This window comes from Oncorhynchus clarkii, chromosome 30, assembly GCF_045791955.1.
Source record: "Oncorhynchus clarkii lewisi isolate Uvic-CL-2024 chromosome 30, UVic_Ocla_1.0, whole genome shotgun sequence".
Lineage (NCBI taxonomy): Eukaryota > Metazoa > Chordata > Actinopteri > Salmoniformes > Salmonidae > Oncorhynchus > Oncorhynchus clarkii.
Genome location: NC_092176.1, coordinates 4,193,939 through 4,220,645, shown reverse-complemented (window position 1 = coordinate 4,220,645; position 26,707 = coordinate 4,193,939). Strand labels below are relative to the sequence as shown.

The 26,707-nt window shown below is 39.3% G+C and overlaps 1 protein-coding gene and 2 gene segments (V, D, J or C); all 3 read left to right on the top strand.

Moving 5' to 3' along the window:
- The first annotated feature begins 1,261 nt into the window (after positions 1-1,261).
- LOC139390203 (interferon-inducible GTPase 5-like) lies at positions 1,262-2,562 on the top strand. The gene is given in 2 exon segments (XM_071137462.1): positions 1,262-1,817; positions 1,937-2,562. Coding segments are annotated over 2 exon segments (1,182 nt in total).
- A 1,769-nt stretch (positions 2,563-4,331) lies between these two features.
- Positions 4,332-11,634, top strand: LOC139390202 (Ig heavy chain V region-like). The segment is given in 4 exon segments: positions 4,332-4,340; positions 5,067-5,094; positions 11,144-11,146; positions 11,258-11,634. Coding segments are annotated over 4 exon segments (417 nt in total).
- A 17-nt stretch (positions 11,635-11,651) lies between these two features.
- Positions 11,652-17,306, top strand: LOC139390201 (T-cell receptor gamma chain C region DFL12-like). The segment is given in 5 exon segments: positions 11,652-11,674; positions 12,077-12,156; positions 12,695-13,000; positions 13,382-13,450; positions 17,170-17,306. Coding segments are annotated over 5 exon segments (615 nt in total).
- Positions 17,307-26,707: the final 9,401 nt, after the last annotated feature.

Sequence of the window (26,707 nt, the reverse complement as noted above, 5' to 3'; positions counted from 1 at the left end):
CTTATATAGACTGGTGTGTTCCTTTCCAAATCATGTACAACGAATTGAATTTATTTACCACAGGTGGACTCAAATCAAGGTATAGAATCATCTCAAGGATGATTAATGGAAACAGAATGCCCCTGAGATCAATTTCCAGTCTCATGGCAAAGTGTCTGAATACCTATGTAAAATGAGTCTGAAGCACTGAAGTCTCTGTCAAGTCATATGTAAGTGCGTATAAAAATATTTTTGCTAGGACTATCTGGGAGTGGTCTGAGTGGGGAGGAGACAACATAAATAGCATTTGTCACCAGGCAGGCAAACAGCTCTTACACAGAACGGGCTTTATCATATTCACAATTTCAATGGTATTATTTCCAACCTCATTTTGTGGTTATATCAAAGGAAAATCATGTCTTTGATTGCACTGGGCCTTATACAATGTCATCGGTGTAGAATTTCCTATTATGCTTAAAGAAGCTCTGCTTTTCTTTTTGGTAAAACTGAGGTTATAGTGCGCATCGAGTTGTATACTTCAACATGGACTTTTAACACCTCACCTGTAAAACGAAGAGGAACATATTTCACTTATTTTTTAACACAATTTGTGCTGTTTGAATACAATGTCCCTTGAACAGAGTGAAATGGAATTGACCCAAGTGGCCATAATTACAGCCATACTGTAAAGGCTTTTGGAAGGAGAGGACCAAGGTGCAGCGTGATACGTGTTCATGATTTTTATTAACTGAACACTGAAATAACAAAGAGAATGAACAAAAACCAAAACAGTCCTGTCAGATGCAGAAAAACAGAAAACAACTACCCACAAACCCCATGTGGGCAAGAGCTACCTAAGTATGGTTCCCAATCAGAGACAACGATAGACAGCTGTCCCTGATTGAGAACCATACCCGGACAAAAACAAAGAAATACAAAAACATAGAAAAAAGAACATAGAATGCCCACCCTAGTCACATCCTGGCCTAACCAAAATAGAGAATAAAAGCCTCTCTATGGCCAGGGCGTGACACATACCTTGTAGGTATTCAATCTGTGTGAATGTTCATAAACATTTCCAGATGTAGAGAACAGGTCGTTATTCTTGGTCCCATACCCTGACGTACAAAGGAGACCGTAAAGATATCTTACAATGCTGCTGCCAGTTATGGGTGGGTGTGGTCTAAGACTGTCATTATACTGTCATTATATGTCCAGTTCCTAGTCTCGCCATTGTCAAACATACATTCATTAACTTGCATTTATTTGAAATACGATTGCCATGGAGAATATTGATGAAGTTTCAGCAGTACCAAGAGAGCTTGAAGAAGCATTGAAGAACAACAGCTTGACCACAGCTGCAGGCAAGATTCAAGATTATTAGAAGGAGATTAATAATGTGGAGCTGAATATTGCTGTCACAGGAGAGACAGGCTCTGGTAAATCTACCTATGTCAATGCGTTCAGAGGCATGAAGAATAATGAAGAAGGAGCTGCTTTAACTGGTGTGGTGGAAACCACCATGGAGGCAAAGGCTTACCCCCACCCAAAATACCCAAATATGAAAGTTTGGGATCTCCCTGGTATTGGCACCGCTAACTTCAAACCAGAAGAGTACCTTCAGAAAGTTGAATTCGATCGCTTTGATTTCTTCATCATAGTCTCATCAGAGCGATTCAGAGCCAATGACATTACTCTGGCCAAGGAGATCCAGAAGATGAAGAAGAAGTTCTACTTTGTTCGCTCCAAGATAGATAACGACATGAAGGCTGAGGGGAGAAAAGAGATGTTTGACCAGGATAAGACACTGGAAACAATCAGACAATACTGCATCAAAGGTTTGTCTACACACTATGTACATTATGTAAATGTACTCTATTGCTAAACAAAAGGAATTTGTTTTTTCATATTGTAGTTAGTGGGGTTGTATTTGACTTTACTTTGTTTTGCTCCTCAGGGCTTGAGGATCAGGGTCTGGGCTCTCCTAAGGTCTTTCTCATCTCCAGTTTTGACCTTGGTCACTACGATTTCCATGACCTTAAGGAGACAATAGAGAAAGAGCTTCCTGACCACAAGAGGCATGTACTACTGTTGTCCATCCCTAATATAACCCTGAAAATCAACCAGAGGAAGAAGGAGGCTTTAAAAGCCAACATGTGGAGGCTAGCTTTTGGATCTGGCATTGTGGCAGAAATACCTATCCCAGGCCTTTCCTTTGCTGTAGATGTAAGCATCTTGGTAATTCAGATCAAAAAGTACTATAACGCTTTTGGTCTTGATGATGAATCCCTGCAGAGCCTTGCTCACAGAATGAATGTGCCAGTGGAGGAGCTGAAAGCAGTCCTCAGGTCACCTCTGAACAAAGAAATAAACAATGATGTGGTTGTCAAGTTGCTTCAAAGTGCAGTTCTCGCAGGGGTAACGGTGGTTGAGTACCTGTTCAGTAACATTCCTATTGTCGGCAGTTTAGCTGCCGCAGGGATTTCCTTTGGTACAACCTACTACATGTTGGGGAAATGTCTGAATGAGCTGGCTGATGATGCACACAATATTCTGATGAAGGCACTGATGGCCAATGAGTGAGATAATGTTCAAGAATGAATTGCAAGCTAGATCTGTGTTCTCGTTCTTTCTTGAACACTGTCTTCAAACAAGGAAATGCTGATAAGTAGATAATTAAATTATGCCGCTTGAAAATACATGTTCAAATGTAATTGATCAAAGGAAAAGTAAGGTCACAATAGTTTTAATATAGGTTAGCACAATATAACCTTACTGCGTTAGATGGGATATTCATATTGGGATCTACAGCTTTTTACTCATAGTAAATTACTCTGAAAATATATATTCACAGAAAATACACCTGCTTTTACAATTTAACTTCAGTATAATCTAATCCTAGCCTTTTTAGAACCAAATTGGATGTGCTTTGGAACAATGGCATGATATTTGAACATGACTCCCTCTAGAAAGTGGATTTGAAAAGAATCCTAGTTTAGAATGAACCAGTGTTAATTGTCTATATATAAATTGTGGTTTTTATCCAACATTACTCATTCAGTACATATGTTCTACATGAGAACAAATTATTGACCAGTTTCCTGTGTTCTCTTCTGAATTGCATTAATCTTTATCTAAAACCGTCACTCTTTACTTTCCCATATTAACTAGTGCAATATTGAAGTTCATGAGCAGACCGCCAGATGGTAGTATTTAGCAGTTTTAGTGTTGGTCATTCAAGGCAGTAGATGGTAATGAAAGGAAAACCTAGTCAGTTGTACAACTGAAATGTGTCTTCCGCATTTAGCCCAACCCCTCTGAATCAGTAGATGTAAACTCTAAATAAAAACACAAGGTTAAGTAATACACATGACATATTATAGATCTGTGGACTCTAAATAGAGGGTTTTACAACATGAGCCTTACAAAAATAAATTGCTCATGTGCCTGACTGAACGCAGTTTCTGATACAACCATTTAACTGACCACAGATTCACATTGTGTTGAAAACCAGCTACTATAATAGATGGTGCTCATACAGTAGATAAGAGGTTGTTGGTATGGGTTTTATAGGACGTTTCTCTGCTGTCTATGGTTGAGCCATGTGAATAATGTAGTTGTTGATGAATACTCTGACATCATATCAGCGGCGCTTTGGCCTGGATGCAGATTCATTACAGTAGTTAGCGGCACTTACAGAACCGTATCAAGTACAAAAACAGCTCTCAATCTATAACATCCCACTCAATGAACAATAGTTACACTTACTAGATGATGTCACTCCACTGTTTAATCATTACCCTTCAGTCCTTTCTGGGTTGGTTTTATTATCTATTTAGTTTTCTAAGTAAACCACACTAACATAAACCCTAACTATTAATAAATGACATTGAAGGCATTTGTCTCTCCAAAGGTAGATTTGACTAGATGATCATATTCACTTCTCCTGCTGTAAACCTTTCTCCCACACCCTGTAGGTGCTTGACGAGAGGGTACACTCCACCACTGGAAAGAAGCTGTCGGAGCTCAAAGTGCACGGTATGCTAAGTGAGACAACGTGTCCCAATGCTTGGCACTGTGGGAATGTCTTCACTACTACCTACTGACCTCCGCACTTAACAGCCTGAGTCAGAATGTAGAAAGAGTGATGGGCGTAGCACTTGAGATACCTGTCACTGAGTAGACCGATGGTCAGTTATTTAAAATATTTTACCACTCACTAAAAATACATGCAAAAGGGTTGATCTGACGTCTGTTTTTTTATATTTTGCGTAATGAAATAAATGCAGGGTGACATTTACTGCATTCGGGGTTACTTATTTACACCAGTCAATTAAGTAATTGTTATCATGATGTATTTTGTACTTTTAGTGAAGGCAATGTGTAAGTGTGATTTCATTGTTACTATTTTCTCTTTACATTGATCAAAAATAAATGTTCAATGTTCAACACCACTGCTCACACACCTGTCGTTACTATGACAACCAGTGTAGCCAAGCCAGCAAATGACTGCTGTCTGAACACAAACACATATCCAATTTGCTGTTTGGACAGTCAGTTTTCCAAAACATATTTTAACAACAAAACTGATTTGAGCATTAAGGCCTGCACTGTGAACAAGGCTTCAAGGAAAGGTTCACCTATTTTGAATGTAATATTGTTTTTGTGCATCTCTGAGTGATGTTCTATCAATTCCCTGGGTCACTTCATGTTTTCATGTGGATCTGAGTTACTGGCATTCAAGCACGCATATATCCGGCAGGTATGACGTAGCACTGTATAAAGTAGTTTTAATATTTAATAGGAATGCGACTTTTAGATGGCGAAAACCTCTATCACACATGTTAGATTTCAATACTTGCCGATGTCATAACTTGGGAGGATGTCTTCTCTCGAATGAACCATTGAATATATTTTTGCGATATTCCTACCTTAAGAATACATTTTTTTTAACGAATCCAATAAATGAAAGAACGTATCACGCGCCACCCAGCAGACCGTCGACCAATCGTATTCACGTTGTCATGCTGCGTCACGCGGTTGCTAAGCTAATCATCATGCAATCCCTTATCAAAGTCAATGTACAGTATATCTACGTGCCTATTTTCCTCGAAATAACATAATAATGTTTTGTACTTGTTGAAAAAAATGTGTGCTAATGTTGTGTTTTTGAGCTAGCGCCCAATAGACTGCACAGAAGGTTGGTGGCACCTTAATTGGAGACGACAGGCTCGTGTTAATGCCTGGAGTGTCATAGTATTAAACACATCAAACACATGGGTTCCATTTGTTTGATGCCATTCCATTAGCTCCTTTCTAGACATTATCATGAGCCGTCCTCTCCGCAGCAACTTCCACTTATAGACTCCAATTCACTTCTTTTCCCAGAATCGCCCCAAAATGCACCGCAGAGTCCATTGACGGAGTATGGGCAACGTTTCCCATCTCCTCATAAGTATCTCTGCCATAGTGAATGTCAGACCTCACTCTGTGAAGCACATCGATCTGCAGGTTGAACATGGTGAGATTGTAGACTCCTAATTTACATGCTGATATTGTCTTTGGTATTATTGTGTGTAGCTACATTTGCTTGTTAGCTAGCTACCAAGCTAGCCAGCCAGCCCACAGAGAGAGAATTGCATTGTGGATTATGTCGTCGACTTGAGATGCAATAGATTTCCACAACACTTGTTCATGTTGCCACCAACCTTATTATAATGCCAAAATGAAACATGTGTTCATAAAAAATATTGTTCTCACACATGAGTGTTATTTAACACTGTAAATGAAAGGAATGAGTGGTTTCGGGTGGATTTGTGTAGCTCGTTGTCGTTATTTGGGATTAATTGGGTGTTCTATTTGAAAGGATGCTTCGACTGATTTTTTTTCCCTAATTCAAGGCCTCTCAAAGATAAATGCATGTCTGTGCCACAAGAGGGTGCAAGGACCTTACAGTGACTGTCTTTTTGTATGTACACATCAAACACATCAAACTTTTTGTATGTACAGTATATACTTTAGACTTTCCTGACACACATCATTTGCATCAAAGTCTGGCTATTTTATGACTTTCCTGACATGACTGACAGACAAATCCTAAACCTGACACATTATTTTTCAACTATTGTCCTAAGATGATCAGGAGAGAGAAATGCAAACCTTCACCATATGCTACTGACAAACTGTGACATCAAGTTTAATCATAGTGTTCCACACACAATACTTTAGCAATGCATCCTTCCTTCATGACGTTCACTATTCTTATGTATTTGAAAATGTGTAAGCGATAAAGAGTGAACTTGACATTCACTCACCCATATCAGTGATACATTGTCAATTAAGGGCCTTACACATTAGCTGGCATTATACCCACCAGCTAGAGTCTTCTATTTACAGCATTGTGTCAGCTGAATTCATTACGTTTAGGGATTTTAAAATGTAAATGAAATCACCATTTAAAATACTAATTATCATTGTTTGATCTATAATGTTCAGTTGAATTGACAATTCATACGTTATATCGATACTTCACACACTTATTTTTTTATCGGGGTCTTGAAGTGAGCCAGGATAAAACCACAATTTTTGGTCGATCTGGCATCTACGGCGCAAAGGGTCCACGCGGCTCCAGAGATGATGATGCAGTTGCAGTGAACGTTGGCTGTACAGAAGATCCGTGCCTAACTCCATGCACCTCCCAAAATTGTACAGCTCTGGAGGTGACTCCCACTTGCATAACAGTGCAACAGTGCATACAATGCACAGTGCAATGAAGACAAACAGCACATTGTGTAAACAAGTAGACTTAGATGATACATGTCTTTAGCTCTTCTGTACCTAATCTTTCTCCTTTTTGTGGGTAAGTTTTGTGGGTTAGCTTATTCGCTTGGTGGAATTCCACTTTTTATTTATTTTAGTGCACTACTGATAATATGTCAGATCCAAAAGTTCCCTGAGAGAAGCCACAGTCAAGAATGACTTGAATTCAGTATTTGAGTTCATTGTTGCGTCATCAATTATATAGAAACGTATATTTTCCCAAATTGGTAAAGCTTTTTAGTGCAAAGTGACAAGATGCGCATCTTGCATGTGAGCACTATATCTCCAAACGAGTGACAATTGGTAGCGGTTATATTCCGCAACATTTTGAGAGATGAAAGACAACTTTGACAGTATTACAAACACTTACAACATCTGGTTTCTAGTAGGCAGAATTAGAGAAGGACCGCACAATTGGCCTAGCGTCGTCCGGGTTAGGGAGGGATTGGTCGGTAGGGATCTCCTTGTCTCATCGCGCACCAGCGACTCCTGTGGCGGGTCGGGCGCAGTGCGCGCTAGCCAAGGTTGCCAGGTGCACGTTGTAGCCTCTGACACATTGGTGCGGCTGGCTTCCGGGTTGGATGCGCGCTGTGTTAAGAAGCAGTACGGCTGGTTGGGTTGTGTATCGGAGGACGCATGACATTCAACCTTCGTCTCTCCCGAGCCCGTGCGGGAGTTGTAGTAATGAGACAAGATAGTAGCTACTACAACAATTGGATACCACGAAATTGGGGAGAAAAAGGGGTAAAATTGTAGCATTGTAGCAGTAAGCTGTTTTAATTATCCTTTATGTTATTGTTGATTTCAATATGGAAGGAAAACGAGTGACAATTGGTAGCGGTTATATTCCGCAACATTTTGAGAGATGAAAGACAACTTTGACAGTATTACAAACACTTACAACATCTGGTTTCTAGTAGGCAGAATTAGAGAAGGACCTATTCATTCTCTGATTCAGTTGGCTCAAGCCTGTTTCTGTACTGAAGTCAGCCTACCTGTCTCATAGACTATGACCAGCAGCTCCTTGTTATTATGGTTAGAAATCACATTTGATGGCCACCATTGGGGGGGGGGGGGGGGGAGTACTCATGTTTACGCAGCTGAATAATCACCCTTAAAATACTTTGAACCACCTTTATTTTTTTATTACAATTTACAATTTGAATTTGAATCATTGTGTTATTCCTATTCCATATTTTTGTGTTCCCCAACTATGAAAGGGGGGCATGAGTGAAACATTTTGGGATTGGCTTCTCTTTGGTTTAGGGGTTAATGATAGTCAGAATAAAAACAACGAGGAAGATCAGAAAACAAGGAATGGCATGTTCAGTAGAATAGATTTGGAATAATTCCAACATCAAAGGTTTTTTTATGGAGTCCAAAGGTATTTCAATATTATGAAGAGTGTGGGCTGCCTTGTTTATGTCTGATCATACAATTTCAGTTTTAAGTTTCTGTTTAATGGAAATCACACAAACCAAGCCTGGGCCCTCACACAATTTACCTGTATGTCATACTAAATGTGAACGTCCATACTTTATGAAATGATCTTACCGGTATGCAGGAATAAAGTTTTGTAAATCACCCATTTGAAAGAACAATTAACAATTCATTTGAACCATACGTAATAACAGCGTCATAATATTGTAGTAATCATTCCCTAAACAAATTACCTGAATATCAAGATACAATACATTCGGAAACTGTTATGACAGCTGTTATGACATATTGGATTAAATGGTTTGCTGTAGCTAAAGTGTTAGGACACATGTCATAACTGCGTCATAGTGAGAAGTATCATAACATTAGAAAAAAGAAAGGCCTGCTCGCTGAAGTGTTTTGGGGAGCGTTTGACAGGGATGAGGGGTAGTCGTTTGACCGTGGACCCATTACGGAGGCAGGCAATGAGGCAGTGATCGCTGAGATACTGGTTGAAGACAGCAGAGGTGTATTTAGAGAGCAAGTTGGTCAGGATGATATCTATAAGGGTGCCCGTGTTTACAGATTTAGAGTTGTACCTGGTAGGTTCCTTGATAATTTGTGTGAGATTGAGGGCATCTAGCTTAGATTGTAGGACGGCTGTTCTGTTAAGCATATCCCAGTTGCGGTCACCTAACAGTACAAACTCTGAAGATAGATGTCGGGCAATCAATTCACATATGGTGTCCTGGGTACAGGTGTCCACAGGTGTCCTGTGGGCTGAGGGGGGTCTATAACAAGCGGCAACAGCAAAATACCTATTTCTGGAAAAAGAGCAATCTAAGGAATGTTGAGTGAGACTGGGGGCTCTACAGTGAAATAAAACAATAAGTACTAACCGAGACAGCAGGAGACTAGACATATTGACATTAGAGAGAGGAATAAAGCTATCACGGGTGTTTGAGTTTGAGGCTGGGGCTGGGGCTGACAGATAAATAGTGAATAGTCCAGCAGGCATCAGCTGTGTAGCGGAGTGCCTGGATACAGCCCTTAGCCGTGGTATATTTGCCACAAACCACAAACCCCATGCCTTGTTGGGTGTGCCTTATCATTTGTTTTTAACAACATATTAAAACCACCATATATCCTTCCAACAGAGGATATAGTCCGGACAAAAATAAGGTTTCTGTTTCTGTCTTCGCTAGACAAAAACATTGATCGCTCATTCGATTGGAATGGTTGCTATGAAAAACAAAAATGGTTGCTTACTTGCTTGCTAACATGCCAACAACAGCATGTTGTACTACGCATGTTCCATTTATTTGTGATGCTCGGCCATTATAAGAGAATGGAAGTTTTATGGTAGTTTTCAGTAGCTGATTGGTTTCAAGTTGGTGTTTTGCTGATACTAGATACATTTGGGACATGCCTCACATCTGATCTTATTCCCAAATTCTTCTTACACCTAAGACAATTATTGCGGCACCATAGAGCACCCAATAGACCGTCAAACATATCAAAACAGTCTAATCACTATATGGTAGCTAGCATAAATATGAAAATGTACTTTTTTTTACATTTTTGGACATGCAAACAAATCATCTGGTCGTCGAAGATTGTCCTGTTCGCCTAGCAAATTCACAGATGTAGCTAGCGAGAGTCATTCTTCGTGTATATCAGGGTTGTTGTCAATTCAAATTAGATGCAGTCAAATCACGTCAAATCACTTTCTAAATTGACTGCCTTCAATTCGAATTGACCCTGACCCAACCTTGGATATCCATTGCTTAAAACATTTTGTTTGAAGATGACCCGGACACACTTTATTGTGGATTAAAGGGATACTTTGAGATTATGGCAATTCCACCATTTTTCTACTTACCAAGAGTCAGATGAACTTGTGGACACTATTTCTATATCTCTATGTGTAGTATGAAGGAAGTTTGAGGTAGTTTCACGAGCCAATGCTAATTAGCGTTAGCGCAGTTACTGGGAGTCTTGCTTTCACTGTCAGAACTCATTGGTCTCTCATCTTTGTTTTCCAACAAACTCCGCTTGTTAGATATTATGCTCATTGATAGCTTGCTTGCAAACGTCCTCGCCAACTGATTTATCAAAGTAGTAGTAGGCAATAGCACATCTAAATGATCTGAGCAAAACATGCGAGGAGAAGTGACAGGTGAAATTATCAAGTGACAAAGAGCAAGTGAACAGAGAAACAGCTTCGCTCTATCCAATTGTAGCAGCAGGATCAACCTACAGCCCAGCCCGCCCATTTCTTTACAGACAGCAGAACTAGCCAGTGGATTTATTCAGAGTGCACAGCACTTCGCACTGTTTGAGTGACGTTAGAAAGATAAATGCCTTTAAAAAAAATCACAGACAATACAAAAAACAATATCATAATCGTATTCTCCATATCCGTTACTATACACATTTTGTGAAGAAAATAGCGTGCTCCCTGATTTTATTAATGAGGTGTAATAACCCAACAATGCTGAATAATTTAATTATAGGTGTACAGCAAGTACCATTTCATGTAAGTTGACCAAATTCAAAGTCATGTTCAGGTACCATTGCATGTCCATTTTATTTTTCATTCCACTTTTGCCGATGGTTAGCAAGTAAAGTTGACACAAAGTTAGATCGTGTACATTAATCAAATTAGGCCTGGATCAGAAGCTTGGACACAGTTGTTGCCTGGTGTGCACACTTTAGTCCACGCCCACTGTGATGTGTACCACTGCCCACCTGTCGAAAAGCAATGTTTTTTAGGTGTCCCATCTTGAGTTTGGTTCACTGCTTTTAGAGTCACTTCCTTCTAAAGCTTTACAAGTCGAGCACAGCATCTCACACTTGCCACATAACAGGCCAGCATATCTCAGCACAATCATGCGTCCATTGTGTCTTACCTATATCCTTTTAGTCGGTAAGTGTATCATTTGTATTTTAAGTGTCTGGTGCCGTTGATGTTAAATGCTCTGTTGAAAGATGCAGTATATCCACTTTACTCACACCATCTGTCCTCTCTTTTCTATAGCAGCAGCAGAAGCTGTGAATCTGCATCAGGAGCAGTTAACAGTGACCAAATCCTCGGGCAAATCCGGTGTTATTGAATGCAGAGCTACAGGCTTCAACACTGGTAACATTCACTGGTATCAGCAAAAAGACGGAGAAGCTCTGAAGTGGATTCTGTCCATGCATAAAGGTGGTGGAAAATCAACCAAGGATCCTGATTTTGAGAATTACCAAGCAGAAAAGGCTGAAAATTCTGACATATTCACACTGACAATCCCTACCCTAAAGACAGATCATGTTGCCACTTACTACTGTGCTAGCTTTGATAACCACAGTGACAACTGCAGTTCATTCCCTGTGCAGAAAACCACCTTACAGTTATCCGGTCCTTCTCAATGAGAGACCTTAGCGTCACCATGGGATGTGACATAAGCAGAGGGTTGAGAAGCTGTTAGAAACCACACCAAACCCAGGTGATGATGTTTTAACTCTCATCTTTATTTCTCCCCTATCTAACCACATTCTCTGATGCTTCATTGGGAGGTCCAATCAAATCAGCGAGAAATCACACTGAGGAATATATTTTTGACTCGCAAATAGTTTCTTGGAATACCTTTTGAATATAACGATAGTATTATATATTATCTAAATATTGTATATAATGTATTACTCCTATATGGTCTATATTGACTATAACCATGTAAAATACAGATTAACTGAAAGCAGAAAAATTGCAATTGTGTCAATAGTGTGGGGGGGACTATCATAGCTTGACATGATAGGATTTCACTTTTAGTTCTCTAGATCTAAATGAACAAAAAGATGATACGTTTTTGTCTAGGATTTACTTGGAGTGTGATTCTGGATCTGGAACACAGGAGATTTTGCAGTTTGGATCCGGCTCAAAACTCATCATCACTGGTAAGGACCTCTACTTGATACTGTATATTATATTTGTTTATTTGACTATATTTGACGAATGGAATTAAACTAATTTTAGATGTTGCATACATATTCTGTTAGACGCAAATGCAATGGCTTAGAATAGGGCAAAATAACTTTCCTTTCCTATAAATAAATAAATGCTCTGTTGTGCAAACACTTTATATTAGAGACATGTAAAACTAATTGCGTGGGGCTGGAGTCTGGTCAAGTGGTAGAGCTGATTACTCTGGATCAGGCGTACCTCCTGACGATGGGGGTTAAGGACCTTTCTGAGCTGATAGATATATAATACACTATTCTATTTTATACCATGGCATTGTTGAAATCTCGTTTCTGATGGCTAGAAAGGCTTTTTTGTTGTGCCCATAATATTTATCCTTATGTGTGTGTGTTGATATTTTAGTACTACAATAGATTGGAAAGTGCAAAGTGTTTCCTTTTACACACAAAGGTGTTCAATATTTTCTTTTTTATTCTTATAACGTGAGTTTCGATTGTTTCACATGCAAATCAGATGAGAACCAGCTCAGGAAACCCAAAGTGACCGTGTACCTGGCGTTCAAACCTGAGCCGAATGGGAAGACCACCCTGCTATGTCTGGCTAGAGACATGTTTCCAGATTTGGTCAAGATCTCATGGAAAATGGAGGATGAAAACGGCCGAACCGTGGAGGTGCCCAAAGCAGAGATGGAACAGCTGGAGCAGAGGGAGGAAGGACAGACGACCAGTATGATCATCATGTATCAGGGAAAGGCAGACGCCAAATACATCTGTTCGGTGGAGCATGAAGCGGGCCCTGAAGAAGCTGACACATCAAAAGGTAGCCAAAGTTTGAAATATTCCACAATTTGAGTGGTATTTTCCTTCTTGTTTGTTTTTGAATTACTAGTTCACATGGCAATGTGTTAGTAATTTTCCAGATGATTTAAAAACGGTGTAATTGAAACATTGAGTTGAGACATTAGTGAACGACCTGTGATAATGAAATTATCCTCCAGAAATAATTAAAGATGTTGTGATTGGATATACAATAATATTTGGTTGAATTACACCATCTAACCAGGGTTGGGTGCTTTGAATAAAATCTAGAAAAACATTCAGTTTACAACCTGAATTGTATTAAAATTGACCCCAACCCTAACCCTCACATTGTCAATCAATTACTTATTTCTCACAAATACATGTTCTTTGTTACTTGTAGGTTTTTCATCAGAGCAAAATGTTTGCTCTCCATCTACCAATGCGATGGCGCCACCCTACATACCCAATGGTGAGATTCATTTGATCATTTTATGAACTTTGAACTTGAGGTCTGCGGGCGACTAATTTCTTTATCATGCTCCTGATGCTTTCATATTGCTCCCTCTGACTTCTTGTCTGACTCCCACCCGTTCCCACAATAACTGGTCCTGCATCCAACCACAGTCCTGAAATGTTGTTTTAGGCGTATGTGATGCAGCTCACTTGACAGTCCTGGTCACAGCAATTGCGCTACTCAAGGCAAGATCAAAATGTGCCAAAATAGCAACCCCCTAGAGTCAATGTCCGCTCCCCGTGAGAAATCCCCATCAAAATATATCTGTTTAAACTAAAGATATTCATTTTTCTGGCATGGGCTGCATCTCAATCTGCCACATCTGCCAATGGACGAGCTACAGCTGTGTTTGTCAGACCATGAGACATCCTGAAAATCGGTCTTCTCACGAAAACGTCTGTAGCGTCCGAACAGTTTGGGCTACACACTAATATGACCCCTCTATGGACAGGTGAGTTTCTCACAAACAAGTTTTTCTCCAGGACGTTCACAAACCTCACAAGACTTGTCTTTAGGTAGCTGGGTACTAGTTTAAAAAAATATATGGAAGTATATATGGAAGTGGTTTAGTGACCAACATTTATTTTTTTATATGTCTAAAAAAAAAAAATCTATACATTTTCCTGACCTTTCGTATATCTCTCAGATATAGGACATACACTTCAAAACAAACTTCCTTAAATTTTTGACTCGATTTTCCATGTATCTTTAAAAATCTCCGTCAGAGATTTGAACCCGGGTCTCCCGTCCGCACGACACAGAGATTCTTTAGCTAAATAGCCCAGTACTGTACAGCCGACCGTCAAGTTATACAGCGCCATATTATCCATTCCATCCTAACAGAAACCCAGAGGGTTTTTCATTTTTCATGGAATATAAACTTAAATTAATCAAGTACCAGTCAAAAGTTTGGACACCTATTCATTACAGGATTTTTCTATATTTTTACTATTTTCTACAATGTAGAATAATAGTGAAGCCATCACAACTGTAGCAGGTGTAGCACATCATGAAAATTGACTTTTTATAACCCGGCTACTGTTGTGAAAATCCCTCAACTTGCAATGTATTCGATGCTTAAGTACTCTAAAGTGTTACATTTCTAATTCAAAACAGCAGTACAGTATTTCTTCATCAACATCTTTATGCTTTTGTTAATCAAATAAAATAACGAGAAAAAAGACATTCAAATGCGGATGTTTATATTAACTACATTTTAGTCTCACTTCCACCCAGCTCCACGACCACAGATAAAACCTTGCTGAGATGATCAATGTATTTGTTGCATTGTTGTACCGTCAATTTCTCTCGCCAAAACCGAAGATGTTGTATGTCTTTTTATTTATTTATTTTTATTTAACCTTTATTTTACTACATAAAGGTCTAGTTACTCTGCTGGCGTCTTGACCCAGTGTATGCCCTCATTTGCATTGCAAACCCGGGCGGCAATGTGTTTTGAGTAATTTTCTGCATTTGGAAAAAATAATATTTCGCCTAACAGCCAAAATTAGGTACAATAATAGAAATGTACATAGGCCTAAACCTAACACAATATTGCTATAATCCTACCTTGAAAGAAACTATGTGTACCCAGAAACACCTCTCCTACATAGGGTCCAGCATATCTCTTGATGATTTCTTCCTCAAAGAAATCTCGAGCCATGATACCTGAAAAAGGAGGCAACAGTGAATTATTGTGGAAAAATAGAAAATGACTCAAGTTAATGTGAAAGTCACCCAGTAAAATACTACTTGAGTAAAAGTATAAAAGTATTTGGTTTTAAATATACTTAAGTATCAGAAGTAAATGGAATTGCTAAAATGTACTTAAGTATTGAAAGTAATAGCATAAGTATTCATAATTTTAAATTCCTTATATTAAGCAAACCAGACGGCACATTTTTCTTGTTTTTTTTATTGACGGATAGCCAGGGGCACACTCAGAAAAAATTTACAAACAAAGCATTTGTGTTTAGTGAGTCCACCAGATCAGAGGAAGTAGGGATGAGCAGGGATGTTCTCTTGATAAGTGTGTGAATTGGACCAGAGCTCAGAGCATGCGCTGACCAGCTGGCAAATGTCTTCACTGACATTTTTAATCTCTCCCTGACACAGTCTGTAATACCTACATGTTTCAAGCAGACCCTGCTCCCAAGAATGCCAAGATAACCTGTTTGAAGGACTATCGCCTCGTAGCACTCACATCTGTAGCCATGAAATGCTTTGAAAGGCTGGTAATAGCTAAAGGACTTTGACCATGAGAAACAAGATTCTATGGTCTGATGAAAAATATATTGAAATCTTTGGCCTGAATGCCAAGTGTCAAATCTGGAGGAAACCTGGCACCATCTCTACGGTGAAGCATGGTGGTGGCAGCATCATGCTGTGGGGATGGTTTTCAGCGGCAGGGACTGGGAGACTTGTCAGGATTGAGGGAAAGATGAATGGAGCAAAGTACAGAGAGATCCTTGATGAAAACCTGCTCAAGACCTCAGACTGGGTCAAAGGTTCACCTTCCAACAGGACAATGACCATAAGCACACAGCCAAGACAACACAGGAATGTCCTTGAGTGGCCCAACCAGAGCTCGGACTTCAACCCGATCGAACATCTCTGGAGAGACCTGATAATAGCTGTGCAGCGATGCTCCCCATCCAACCTGACAGAGCTTGAGAGGATCTGCAGAGAAAAATGGGAGAAACTCCGCAAATACAGGTGTGTCAAGCTTGTAGTGTCATACCCAAGACGACTTGAGGCTGTAATCACTGCCAAAGGTGCTTCAACAAAGTACTGAGTAAAGGGCCTGAATACTTATGTAAATGTGATATTTCAAATTAAATGTTTAATACATTTGCAAAAATGTATAGAAACCAGTTTTTGCTTTGTGATTATGGAGAATTGTATGGGGCGGCAGGGTAGCCTAGTGGTTAGAGCGTTGGACTAGTAACCGGAAGGTTGCGAGTTCAAACCCCCGAGCTGGCAAGATCTGTCGTTCTGCCCCTGAACAGGCAGTTAACCCACTGTTCCCAGGCCGTCATTGAAAATAAGAATTTGTTCTTAACTGACTTGCCTGGTTAAATAAAGGTAAAATAAAAAAATAAAAAAAATGTAGATTGATGAGATTAAAAAAATGTAAAAAATGTTTTTTGAATAAGGCTGTAATGTAACAAAATGTGTAAAAAGTAAAGGGGTCTGAATACTTTCTGAATGCACCGAACATATCTACCTCTATTACCTCGTACCCCTGCACATCGACTCAGTACTGGTCCCCTGTGTAAATAGCCAAGTTATATTTTACTTGTGTATTTATTCCTTGTGTTTTAATGTTTAAATAATTTCACATTTTTTTTCTCTCTGCATTGTTGGGAAGGGCCCGTAAGTAAGCATTTCACTGTTAGTCTACACTTTCTTTTTTATGAAGCTTGTGACAAATAAAATTGTATTTATGTATTTGAGATAATCGTGTATTTAATTTTCAATAAATTAGCTACATTTTCTAAAATCACGCTTTCACTTTTTAATTATTTGGTGTTGTGTGTAGATGGGTGAGAAAACAAATATTTTCTTTGAATTCAGGCTGTAATACAACAACATTGGAATAAGTCAAGGGGTATCAATACAATCTGAAGGCACGAGATTGAAATTAACCCATCAGTCTTCTCCCTCTTCCTCAGCAACCTTCCAGTCCATGTGCAGTCTGCGTCTGGCCTCTCTGATTTACACAGTGATGATAGTGAAGAGCATGGTGTACTGCTGTGGGCTCTCTCTCCTGCTGCACCACAGGAACATGGGAAATAGCCCCCCTACCTGAAGAAAAGCTCATCTCTTCATTATAAAGAGTTCTGAAAGAGCTCTGGGAAATAAGGAGGAAATTTCGGTTCCCATTTACGTCTTCCAATTACTCACAGTGAGAAAAAAGTACTATTACTGATTTCTATGAGACGTTTTTGTACTCCAAACTCGTTTGAAAACATCTGTAAAAGTTACTGTTATTTTAAAGGTAAAAAAATAGTAATGGGTTGCTTGTTTCGTCACAATATTTTTTAGAGCTTTCTCTTGAGGACTGGTGGTCGACTAAAAGTTCTACTCAATGCATTCTCAATTGGCGCTGATTAATATTTAGTCTAAAGTGCATTATAATGACTGGGAAACTGTGATATTTCTCAAGTAGACAAATAATTAGTAGGAAAACCTTTTGTCATCATTGTGATGTCGCCAGATTCCCTTTAGCTGTAGTATAACGTTAACTAGCTATCTGAACCTGAGGGGAGAGCACCGACTGTTACCTAGCTAACATTAGTATTGCTAGATTTTTTTTTACAAACTTTACTAGCTAATGACATTGCCATCTGTCTGAAGTAAATGTGAAGACATAATAATGCTGACAAAATTGTTTCCTACTTAATATTTGCCCTGTGTGGCAATATCATCGTATTTCCGAGACTCTACAGTTTAATTTAGACCAAACATGGATGCTAAGAATGACTGGGCACCGCTAAAGTTGTTGGCATCAGTATCAATGATATACACCACCATTGAAAAGTTTGGGGTCACTTAGAAATATCCTTGTTTTTGAAAGAAAAGCTATTTTTTTTGTCCATTAAAATAACATCACGTTGATCGGAAATACAGTGTAGACATTGTTAATGTTGTAAATGACTATTGTAGCTGGAATTTTTTGAATGGAATATCTAGAGGCTCATTATCAGCAACCATCACTCCTGTGTTCCAATGGCACGTTGTGTTAGCTAACACGAGTTTATCATTTTAAAAGGCTACTTGATCATTAGAAAACCCTTTTGCAATTATGTTATCACAGCTGAAAACTGTTGTACTGGTTAAGGAAGCAATAAAGCTGGCCTTCTTTAGACTAGTTGAGTATCTGGAGCATCAGCATTTGTGTGTTCGATTACTCAAAATAGCCAGAAACAAATAACTTTCTTCTGAAACTAGTTGAGTATCTGGAGCATCAGCATTTGTGTGTTCGATTACTCAAAATGGTCAGAAACAAATAACTTTCTTCTGAATCTGAAGATATCGTACAATGCTGTGTACTACTCCCTTCACAGAACAGCGCAAAATGGCTCTAACCAGAATAGAAAGAGGAGTTGGAGGCCCCGGTGCAGAGCTGAGCAAGAGGACAAGTACATTAGAGTGTCTAGTTTGAGAAACAAAGGCCTCACAAGTCCTCAACTGGCAGCGTCATTAAATAGTACCCGCAAAACACCAGTCTCTATGTCAACAGTGAAGAGGCGACTCCAGGATGTTGGCCTTCTAGGCAGAGTTGCAAAGAAAAAGCCATATCTCAGACTGGCCATAACAAAATATTATTAAGATGGGCAAAAGAACAGACTCTGGACAGAGGAACTCCGCCTAGAAGGCCAGCATTCTGGAGTCGCCTCTTCACTGTTGACGTTGAGACTGGTGTTTTGCAGGTGCTATTTATTGAAGCTGCCAGTTGAGGACTTGTGATGCTCCAGAAACTCAACTAGTCTAAAGAAGGCCCGTTTTATTGCTTCTTTAATCAGTACAACAGTTTTCAGCCGTGCTAAAATAATTGCAAAAGGGTTTTCTAATGGTCAATTAGCCTTTTAAAATGATAAACTCGGATTCGCTAACACAACATGCCATTGGAACACAGGAGTGATGGTTGCTGATAATGGGCCTATGTATGCCTATGTAGATATTCGACAACAAATCTGTTTCCAGCTACAATAGTCACTTACAACATTAACAATGTCTGCACTGTATTTCTGATACATTTGATGTTATTTTAATGGACAAAAATTTTAGCTTTTCTTTCAAAAAACAAGGACATTTCTAAGTGACCCCAAACTATTGAACGATCATGTATATAAACCCTGGATTGCTGATGCTACGTATTGGCCAATGAGAGGCGAAACGTTTTACTTTCAGGAAAATGTTTTTATGTGTATATTTTTTTAAATGTTTAGCTCATATAATATTATTTAAAGTATGCTTTAAGGCGTCTGTAATATAATACAGGTCGCAAAAACAAATTTAGACATTAGTAAATGCACATACAGTGGGGCAAAAAAGTATTTAGTCAGCCACCAATTGTGCAAGTTCTCCCACTTAAAAAGATGAGAGGCCTGTAATTTTCATCATAGGTACACTTCAACTATGACAGACAAAATGAGAGAAAGAATCCTGAAAATTACATTGTAGGATTTTTAATGAATTTATTTGCAAATTATGGTGGAAAATAAGTATTTGGTCAATAACAAAAGTTTATCTAAATTTTTTGTTATATACCCTTTGTTGGCAATGACAGAGGTCAAATGTTTTCTGTAAGTCTTCACAAGGTTTTCACACACTGTTGCTGGTATTTTGACCCACTCCTCCATACAGATCTCCTCTAGAGCAGTGATTTTTGGGGCTGTTGCTGGGCAACACAGACTTTCAACTCCCTCCAAAGATTTTCTATGGGGTTGAGATCTGGAGACTGGCTAGGCCACTCCAGGACCTTGAAATTCTTCTTACGAAGCCACTCCTTCGTTACCCGGGCGGTGTGTTTGGGATCATTGTCATGCTGAAAGACCCGTTTCATTTTCAATGCCCTTGCTGATGGAAGGAGGTTTTCACTCAATCTCACGATACATGGCCCCATTCATTCTTTCCTTTACACGGATCAGTCATCCTGGTCCCTTTGCAGAAAAACAGCCCCAAAGCATGATGTTTCCACCGCCATGCTTCACGGTAGGTATGGTGTTCTTTGGATGCATCTCAGCATTCTTTGTCCTCCAAACACAACGAGTTGAGTTTTTACCAAAAAGTTATATTTTGGTTTCATCTGATCATATGACATTCTCCCAATCTTCTTCTGGATCATCCAAATGCTCTCTAGCAAACTTCAGGCGGGCCTGGACATGTACTGGCTTAAGCAGGGGGACACGTCTTGCACTGCAGGATTTGAGTCCCTGGCGGCGTAGTGTATTACTGATGGTAGGCTTTGTTACTTTGGTCCCAGCTCTCTGCAGATCATTCACTAGGTCCCCCCGTTTGGTTCTGGGATTTTTGCTCACCGTTCATGTGATCATTTTGACCCCACTGGGTGAGATCTTGCGTGGAGCCCCAGATCGAGGGAGATTATCAGTGGTCTTGTATGTCTTCCATTTCCTAATCATTGATCCCACAGTTGATTTCTTCAAACCAAGCTTTTTACCTATTGCAGATTCAGTCTTCCCAGCCTGGTGCAGGTCTACAATTTTGTTTCTGGTGTCCTTTGACAGCTCTTTGGTCTTGGCCATAGTGGAGTTTGGAGTGTGACTGTTTGAGGTTGTGGACAGGTGTCTTTTATACTGATAACAAGTTCAAACAGGTGCCATTAATACAGGTAATGAGTGGAGGACAGAGGAGCCTCTTAAAGAAGAAGTTACAGGTCTGTGAGAGCCAGAAATATTGCTTGTTTGTAGGTGACCAAATACTTATTTTCCACCATAATTTGCAAATAAAATCATTAAAAATCCTACAATGTGATTTTCTGGATTTTTTTTCTTCTCATTTTGTCTGTCATAGTTGAAGTGTACTTATATTGAAAATTACAGGCCTCTCTCATCTTTTTAAGTGGGAGAACTGGCACAATTGGTGGCTGACTAAATACTTTTTTGCCCCACTGTATACAGCTTCCCCCCAAAAAAATACAACGGTGGAGGAGTACCAAAATGGAGGCACGTTGGCTTCAAAACAGTGCCCCCCGTCAGCCATCTAGTGTATATATTAAAGAATATAAATTAGAAACACCTCGTAAGCTTAGTTCAACTGTCATACCCCATCAGAAACCATAATATAAACATGTTTTACTCCAATGTAATTTATCCAACGTTTTTACTAAAACAATGGCGGGGAGCCTGCTTTATTATTGTTTTACCAGCGGATTGCCCCTTTAAAATAAATTATGTCTTTTTTTTAAGTCTTAATGATTAGACTTAGAAACGTTTAATTTTTGTTGTTTCCCTATGTCTTTATGTGTGTTCATAAAAATGTTTTAAAGTTTTCATGGTATTTGTTTTTTGTGTTAAATAAATGTTTTATTATCTTTGCAGTTATTCATTTGGGGGTTTTCATTGGTTTACATTTTAAAACACTAATGTGATTATTTGGGAACACTCAAATAAAAAACTATATTTTAGTATTTTGTCTATTAGTCCACTGTTAATACATTCCCCCCCAAATTGTGCATGTCAGCAGTCAAGCTTTAAGAATTTACAGTAGAGCAATCACTTGCCTTGAATTAGCTTATCAGATCGAACCTCCAGATGCATAGTTCACTAAACGAGCTTGTACTGGAGGTTGATCCAATGGTCCATTCAAGGCATGGTACATTTATTTTCAACCAGCCTTAACTTGGCGATACTTTTTTCATTCTCAATTTGAAATGCACCGGTGTCTTATGAATAGAGAATTATCAACAAAAAAAAACATTTTTGGGGACCGATGGCCAATATTATATCATGTGAAAATGTTGATTTAAAAATCTCCCATAGACAGCCATATGCACTCTTAGAAAAAAAGGTTCCAAAAGGGTTCTTCAGCTGTCCTCACTGGAGTACCATTTTGGTTTCAGATAGAACCCTTCTGGGTTCCATATAGAACACTCTATGAAAAGGGTTCTACATGGAACACAAAATGGTTCTACCTGGAACCAAAAAGGTACCTAAGGTTTTATTATAAACGTTGTTTGACTTGTTTGGAAAAGTTTATTAGTAACGTTTTTATGGATATACAGAAGGACATTATCGAACAAAAGGACCATTTGTGAAGTAACTGGGACCTTTTGGAGTGCCAACAGAAGAAGATCATCAAAGGTAAAGCATTTATTATATCGCTATTTCTGACTTTCGTGTCGCACCTGCCTGGTTGAAATATGTTTTTCATGGTTATGTATGCGAGGGGCTGTCCTCAGATAATCGCACGGTGTGCTTTCGCCGTAAAGCCTTTTTGAGATATGACACAGCGGCTGGATAAACAAGAAGTTAAGCTTTATTTTGATGTATTGCACTTGTGATTTTATGAAATATTTATAATTCTATAGTTTGAATTTCCCGCTCTGCAATTTCACCGGATGTTGGCCAGGTGGGACGCTACCGTCCCACCTACCCATTAGAAGTTAATGATGCCAAAGACACGACACCGCACATGACTCCAACACCATCATTAAGTTTGCCGACAACACAACGGTGTTAGGCCTGATCACCGATAATGATGAGACCGTCTATAGGGAGGAAGGCAGTGACCTGGCAGGATAATAATCTATCCCTCAATGTCAGACTACAGGAAATGGAAGGCCAATCACACCCCCATCCATATCGATGGGGCTGTAGTGCAGCAGGTCAAGAACTTCAAGTTCCTCTGTGTTGACATCACTAAGGAATTAACATGGTCCACAGACAACACAGTCGTGAAGAATGCACGACAGTACATATATATCTCAATTACCTTGTAACCCCCCTTCCCCAGTTCCCCTTCACCCTCTGAATGCCACACAATTAATGTCTCAGTCTTTAATCTGTCTACTCCCATTCATCTACACTAACTAAAGTGGATTAAAGGATTTTCGCCTAAAATGACATACCAAATCTAACTGCCTGTAGCTCAGGCCTTGGAGCAACGATATGCATATTCTTGGTACCATTTGAAAGGAAACACTTTTCAGTTTATGGAAATGTGAAAGGAATGTAGTAGAATATAACACAATAGATCTGGTAAAAGATAATACAAAGAAAAAACCAAACGTTCTTTCATTTTTTGTACCATCATCTTTGAAATGCAAAAGAAAGGCCATAATGTATTATTCCAACCCAGTTGCAATTTAGATTTTGGCCACTAGATGACATCAGTGTATGTGCAAAGTTTTAGACTGATCCAATGAACCATTGCATTTCAGTTCAAAATTTTGTGTAAAGACTGCCTAATTTGTTTATTAATAACTTGTATGTTCAAAATTGTGCACTCTCCTCAAACAATATCATGGTATTCTTTCACTGTAAATTGGACAGTGCAGTTAGATTAACAAGTTTTTAAGCTTTCCGCCAATATCAGTTATGTTTATGTCCTGGAAATGTTCTTGTCACTTGCAACCTCATGCTAATCACATTAGCCTACGTTAGCTTAACTGTCCCGTGGAAGGGACACCAATCCCAAAGAAGTTTTAACCTCTTGAAGCCAGGGGGCACTATTTTTCTGTTTGGAAAAATAATGTTCCCAAAGTAAACTGCCTATTTCTCATGACCAGATACTAGAATATGCATATAATTGACAGATTAAGATATAAAACACTCTAAAGTTTCCAAAACTGTCAAAATATTGTCTGTGAGTATAACAGAACTGATATTGCAGGCGAAACCCTGAGAAAAAAGCAACCAAGATGTGGTTTCTATTTTGAAAACTCCATGTTCCATAGCCTCCCATTGCTCCATTTAAAGGGATATCAACCAGATTCTTTTTCCTATTGCTTCCTCAAGGTGTCAACAGTCTTCAGACATAGGTTCAGGCTTTTATTTTTCAAAAATGAGCCAGAAAGATAACATCGCGTCAGGTGGTCACATGAGTTTTGCTCGCGCAACAGAGTTCGGACAGCCATTTCCTTTCCCTCTCCTACTGAACAAGAACGTTGCGGTTCATATATTATCGATTATATATTTTAAAAACAACCTAAGGATTGATTATGAAAAACGTTTGACATGTTTCTGTGGACATTACGGATATTATTTGGAATTTGTCTGCGTTGTCGTGAACGCTCTATCCTGTGGTATTTTGGATATAAAAATAATCTTTATGGAACAAAAGGAACATTTGTTGTGTAACTGGGTCTCGTCAGTGAAAACATCTGAAGATCAAAGGTAAACGATTAATTTGATTGGTCACGAAAATCAGAAAGGCAATCTACCTGATGCTAAGTGTAATTAATGTTTTGTCATGCGATCGATAAACTTACACAAACGCTTAGATTGCTTTCGCTGTAAAGCATAATTTCAAAATCTGAGACTACAGATGGATTAACAAAAGGCTAAGCTGTGTTTTGCAAGATTGCACTTGTGATTTCATGAATATTAATATTTTTAGTAATATTATTTGACTGGGGTGCTATGCTATTCAGCGGTTGCTGATGACAATTATCCCGCTTAAGGGATGGGTAGCGTCAAGAAGTTGCAACTGCAGTAATGTTTGCTTTGGTTATCAACAGCCTTGTGGCTATTGTAGTCTTTTGACTGTAGAAAAACTTGTCCCAGATGAGGCAGGCATGCGAGGGATGGGCAGCTGCGACTGCGCAATGAAGAGTCTGAGCAGAGGAAGGCTTGATTGATAGGGGTGGAAAATCCCACCGTAAAGTGTCAGGCAGCTACTGGCTTTCTGTGTCTTTACACCACAGAGTGCTACTCAAGTCATCTTTTTATGATTGGATCCCACCTGCCGCTTCTGGTTTGGCCCGGACCTCAGAGGCCGGGTTTTTTATGGTAAAAAAAGTTGAGCAAGGCTAAAGGTGCTTTCTCACCTAGTCCGTTAAATACGAGCACGTCTTCTTTATGCCGCCTTTCACCAATTGCGAAATATCGTCCTTCCGTAATCCGCCAATTATTTGATCGGAACAGGTTTGATTTTTGTTCTCTGAGACACGTGTTGTAGAGACGGAAGAGGAAGTGAGACATCTCACTCACAATCGTTTTCTGGTTCAATGGACGTCAATAAACTGAGCAGACCAGACCCAGCTGCAATCACAAGGTGACTATGGCAGAGCCACTCCATTAAGCAAACCATAACTGTAATTACTTTCCAACAGTAAACGACCTGAGTGTACTATCTTAATTTATCCTCCATATTTGACGTGTTCTGCCACTGACAGTCTGCACTCTACCACTGACAGGTTCGTTGTGTGAATGGATTTCTCTGTGTCGGTCTGTCCAGTGCAGCAATGTATCAATTAATCCCCACAGCCAATCTGATCGCATCACAACAGAGCTTCACGCTCTCATCACTGAAACTTCTCCGGCAGTTTATTTCCAACACTGTAGAATATTTTATATTCAGCATGCAAGATCAGGTGCTTCTCTCCTCGAATAGGCCTATTATTTTTTTTCTAACTCAAAAGTTGTGACCAAAATATATTTCTAATCCTGGGACTCACATTGTTCTAGGCTACACGTTCAAGAGCTATAGACCTAAGTTGAATAGTGAGAGGAGAGAAGAGAGAGAGGCCAGCAGAGCATGAGATGCCAGTGGAGATGTGTGAACAGTGAAGACAGAGAGATGTGTTAATTATATGTTATTTCATACATTAATACATCATTCAGATGCTAGCCTAGCCTATATACAGAGTGTACAAAGCATTAAGAACACCTTCTCTTTCCATGACATCGACTGACCATGTGAATCCAGGTGAAGGCTATCACCCCTTATTGATGTCACTTGTTAATTAACATAGCAGTCAATCTATAGTCTCAAAATAATACAACTTTTTTTGTTTCATGTAATAAAGTATATTTTCGACTTCAAATGAAGCACACTTTGTTATTAACATGGATTGAATCATATTAAATGATGTCACTGAAATAAGTTGACTCACCGACATAAGTATGTATACGTGTGTAACCGGTGTGAAATGGCTAGCTAGTTAGCAGCGCATTCTAGAAGTGTTTCAATTGGTGACATCACTCAATCTGAGACCTTGAAGTAGTTGTTCCCTTGCTCTGCAAGAACTGAGGCTTTTGTGGAACGATAGGTGACAATGCTTTGTGGGTGACTGTTCTTGATGTGTTCAGAGGGTCCTTGGTTTGAGTCCAGGTTGGGTCAAGTAGAGGGAAGGAAGCACAACTGTTACACCTGGATGCACGTGTATCAACTTTGAAGCATAGTTTCTTTGTTTGGGCTAATGGCTAGACTAATGTGGCTTCTAACTGAGCACATGGCAGATGGCAATAGCCTGCAGTTCACACCTTCCAAGTAGATGTCTAAAATTTTCAAAACTCTCAGTGCTCGGCTCCTCATTTCCACCAAACATTCCTTTGTTCATTGAGCAGCTTTGCTGTGTGAACTAGGCGGTGGAGACCAGCTACAGCGCTGCACAATTCGCTGCCATTTCACTGACCCAGGCGGTGACTGTACTTCCATCGGCTGCTTTTTTTTCTGTACTGCATACACGCTTTTTCTGCCTATGAACCCAGCGTGAACCGGCAGAGTTCGCCCATTGGTTGT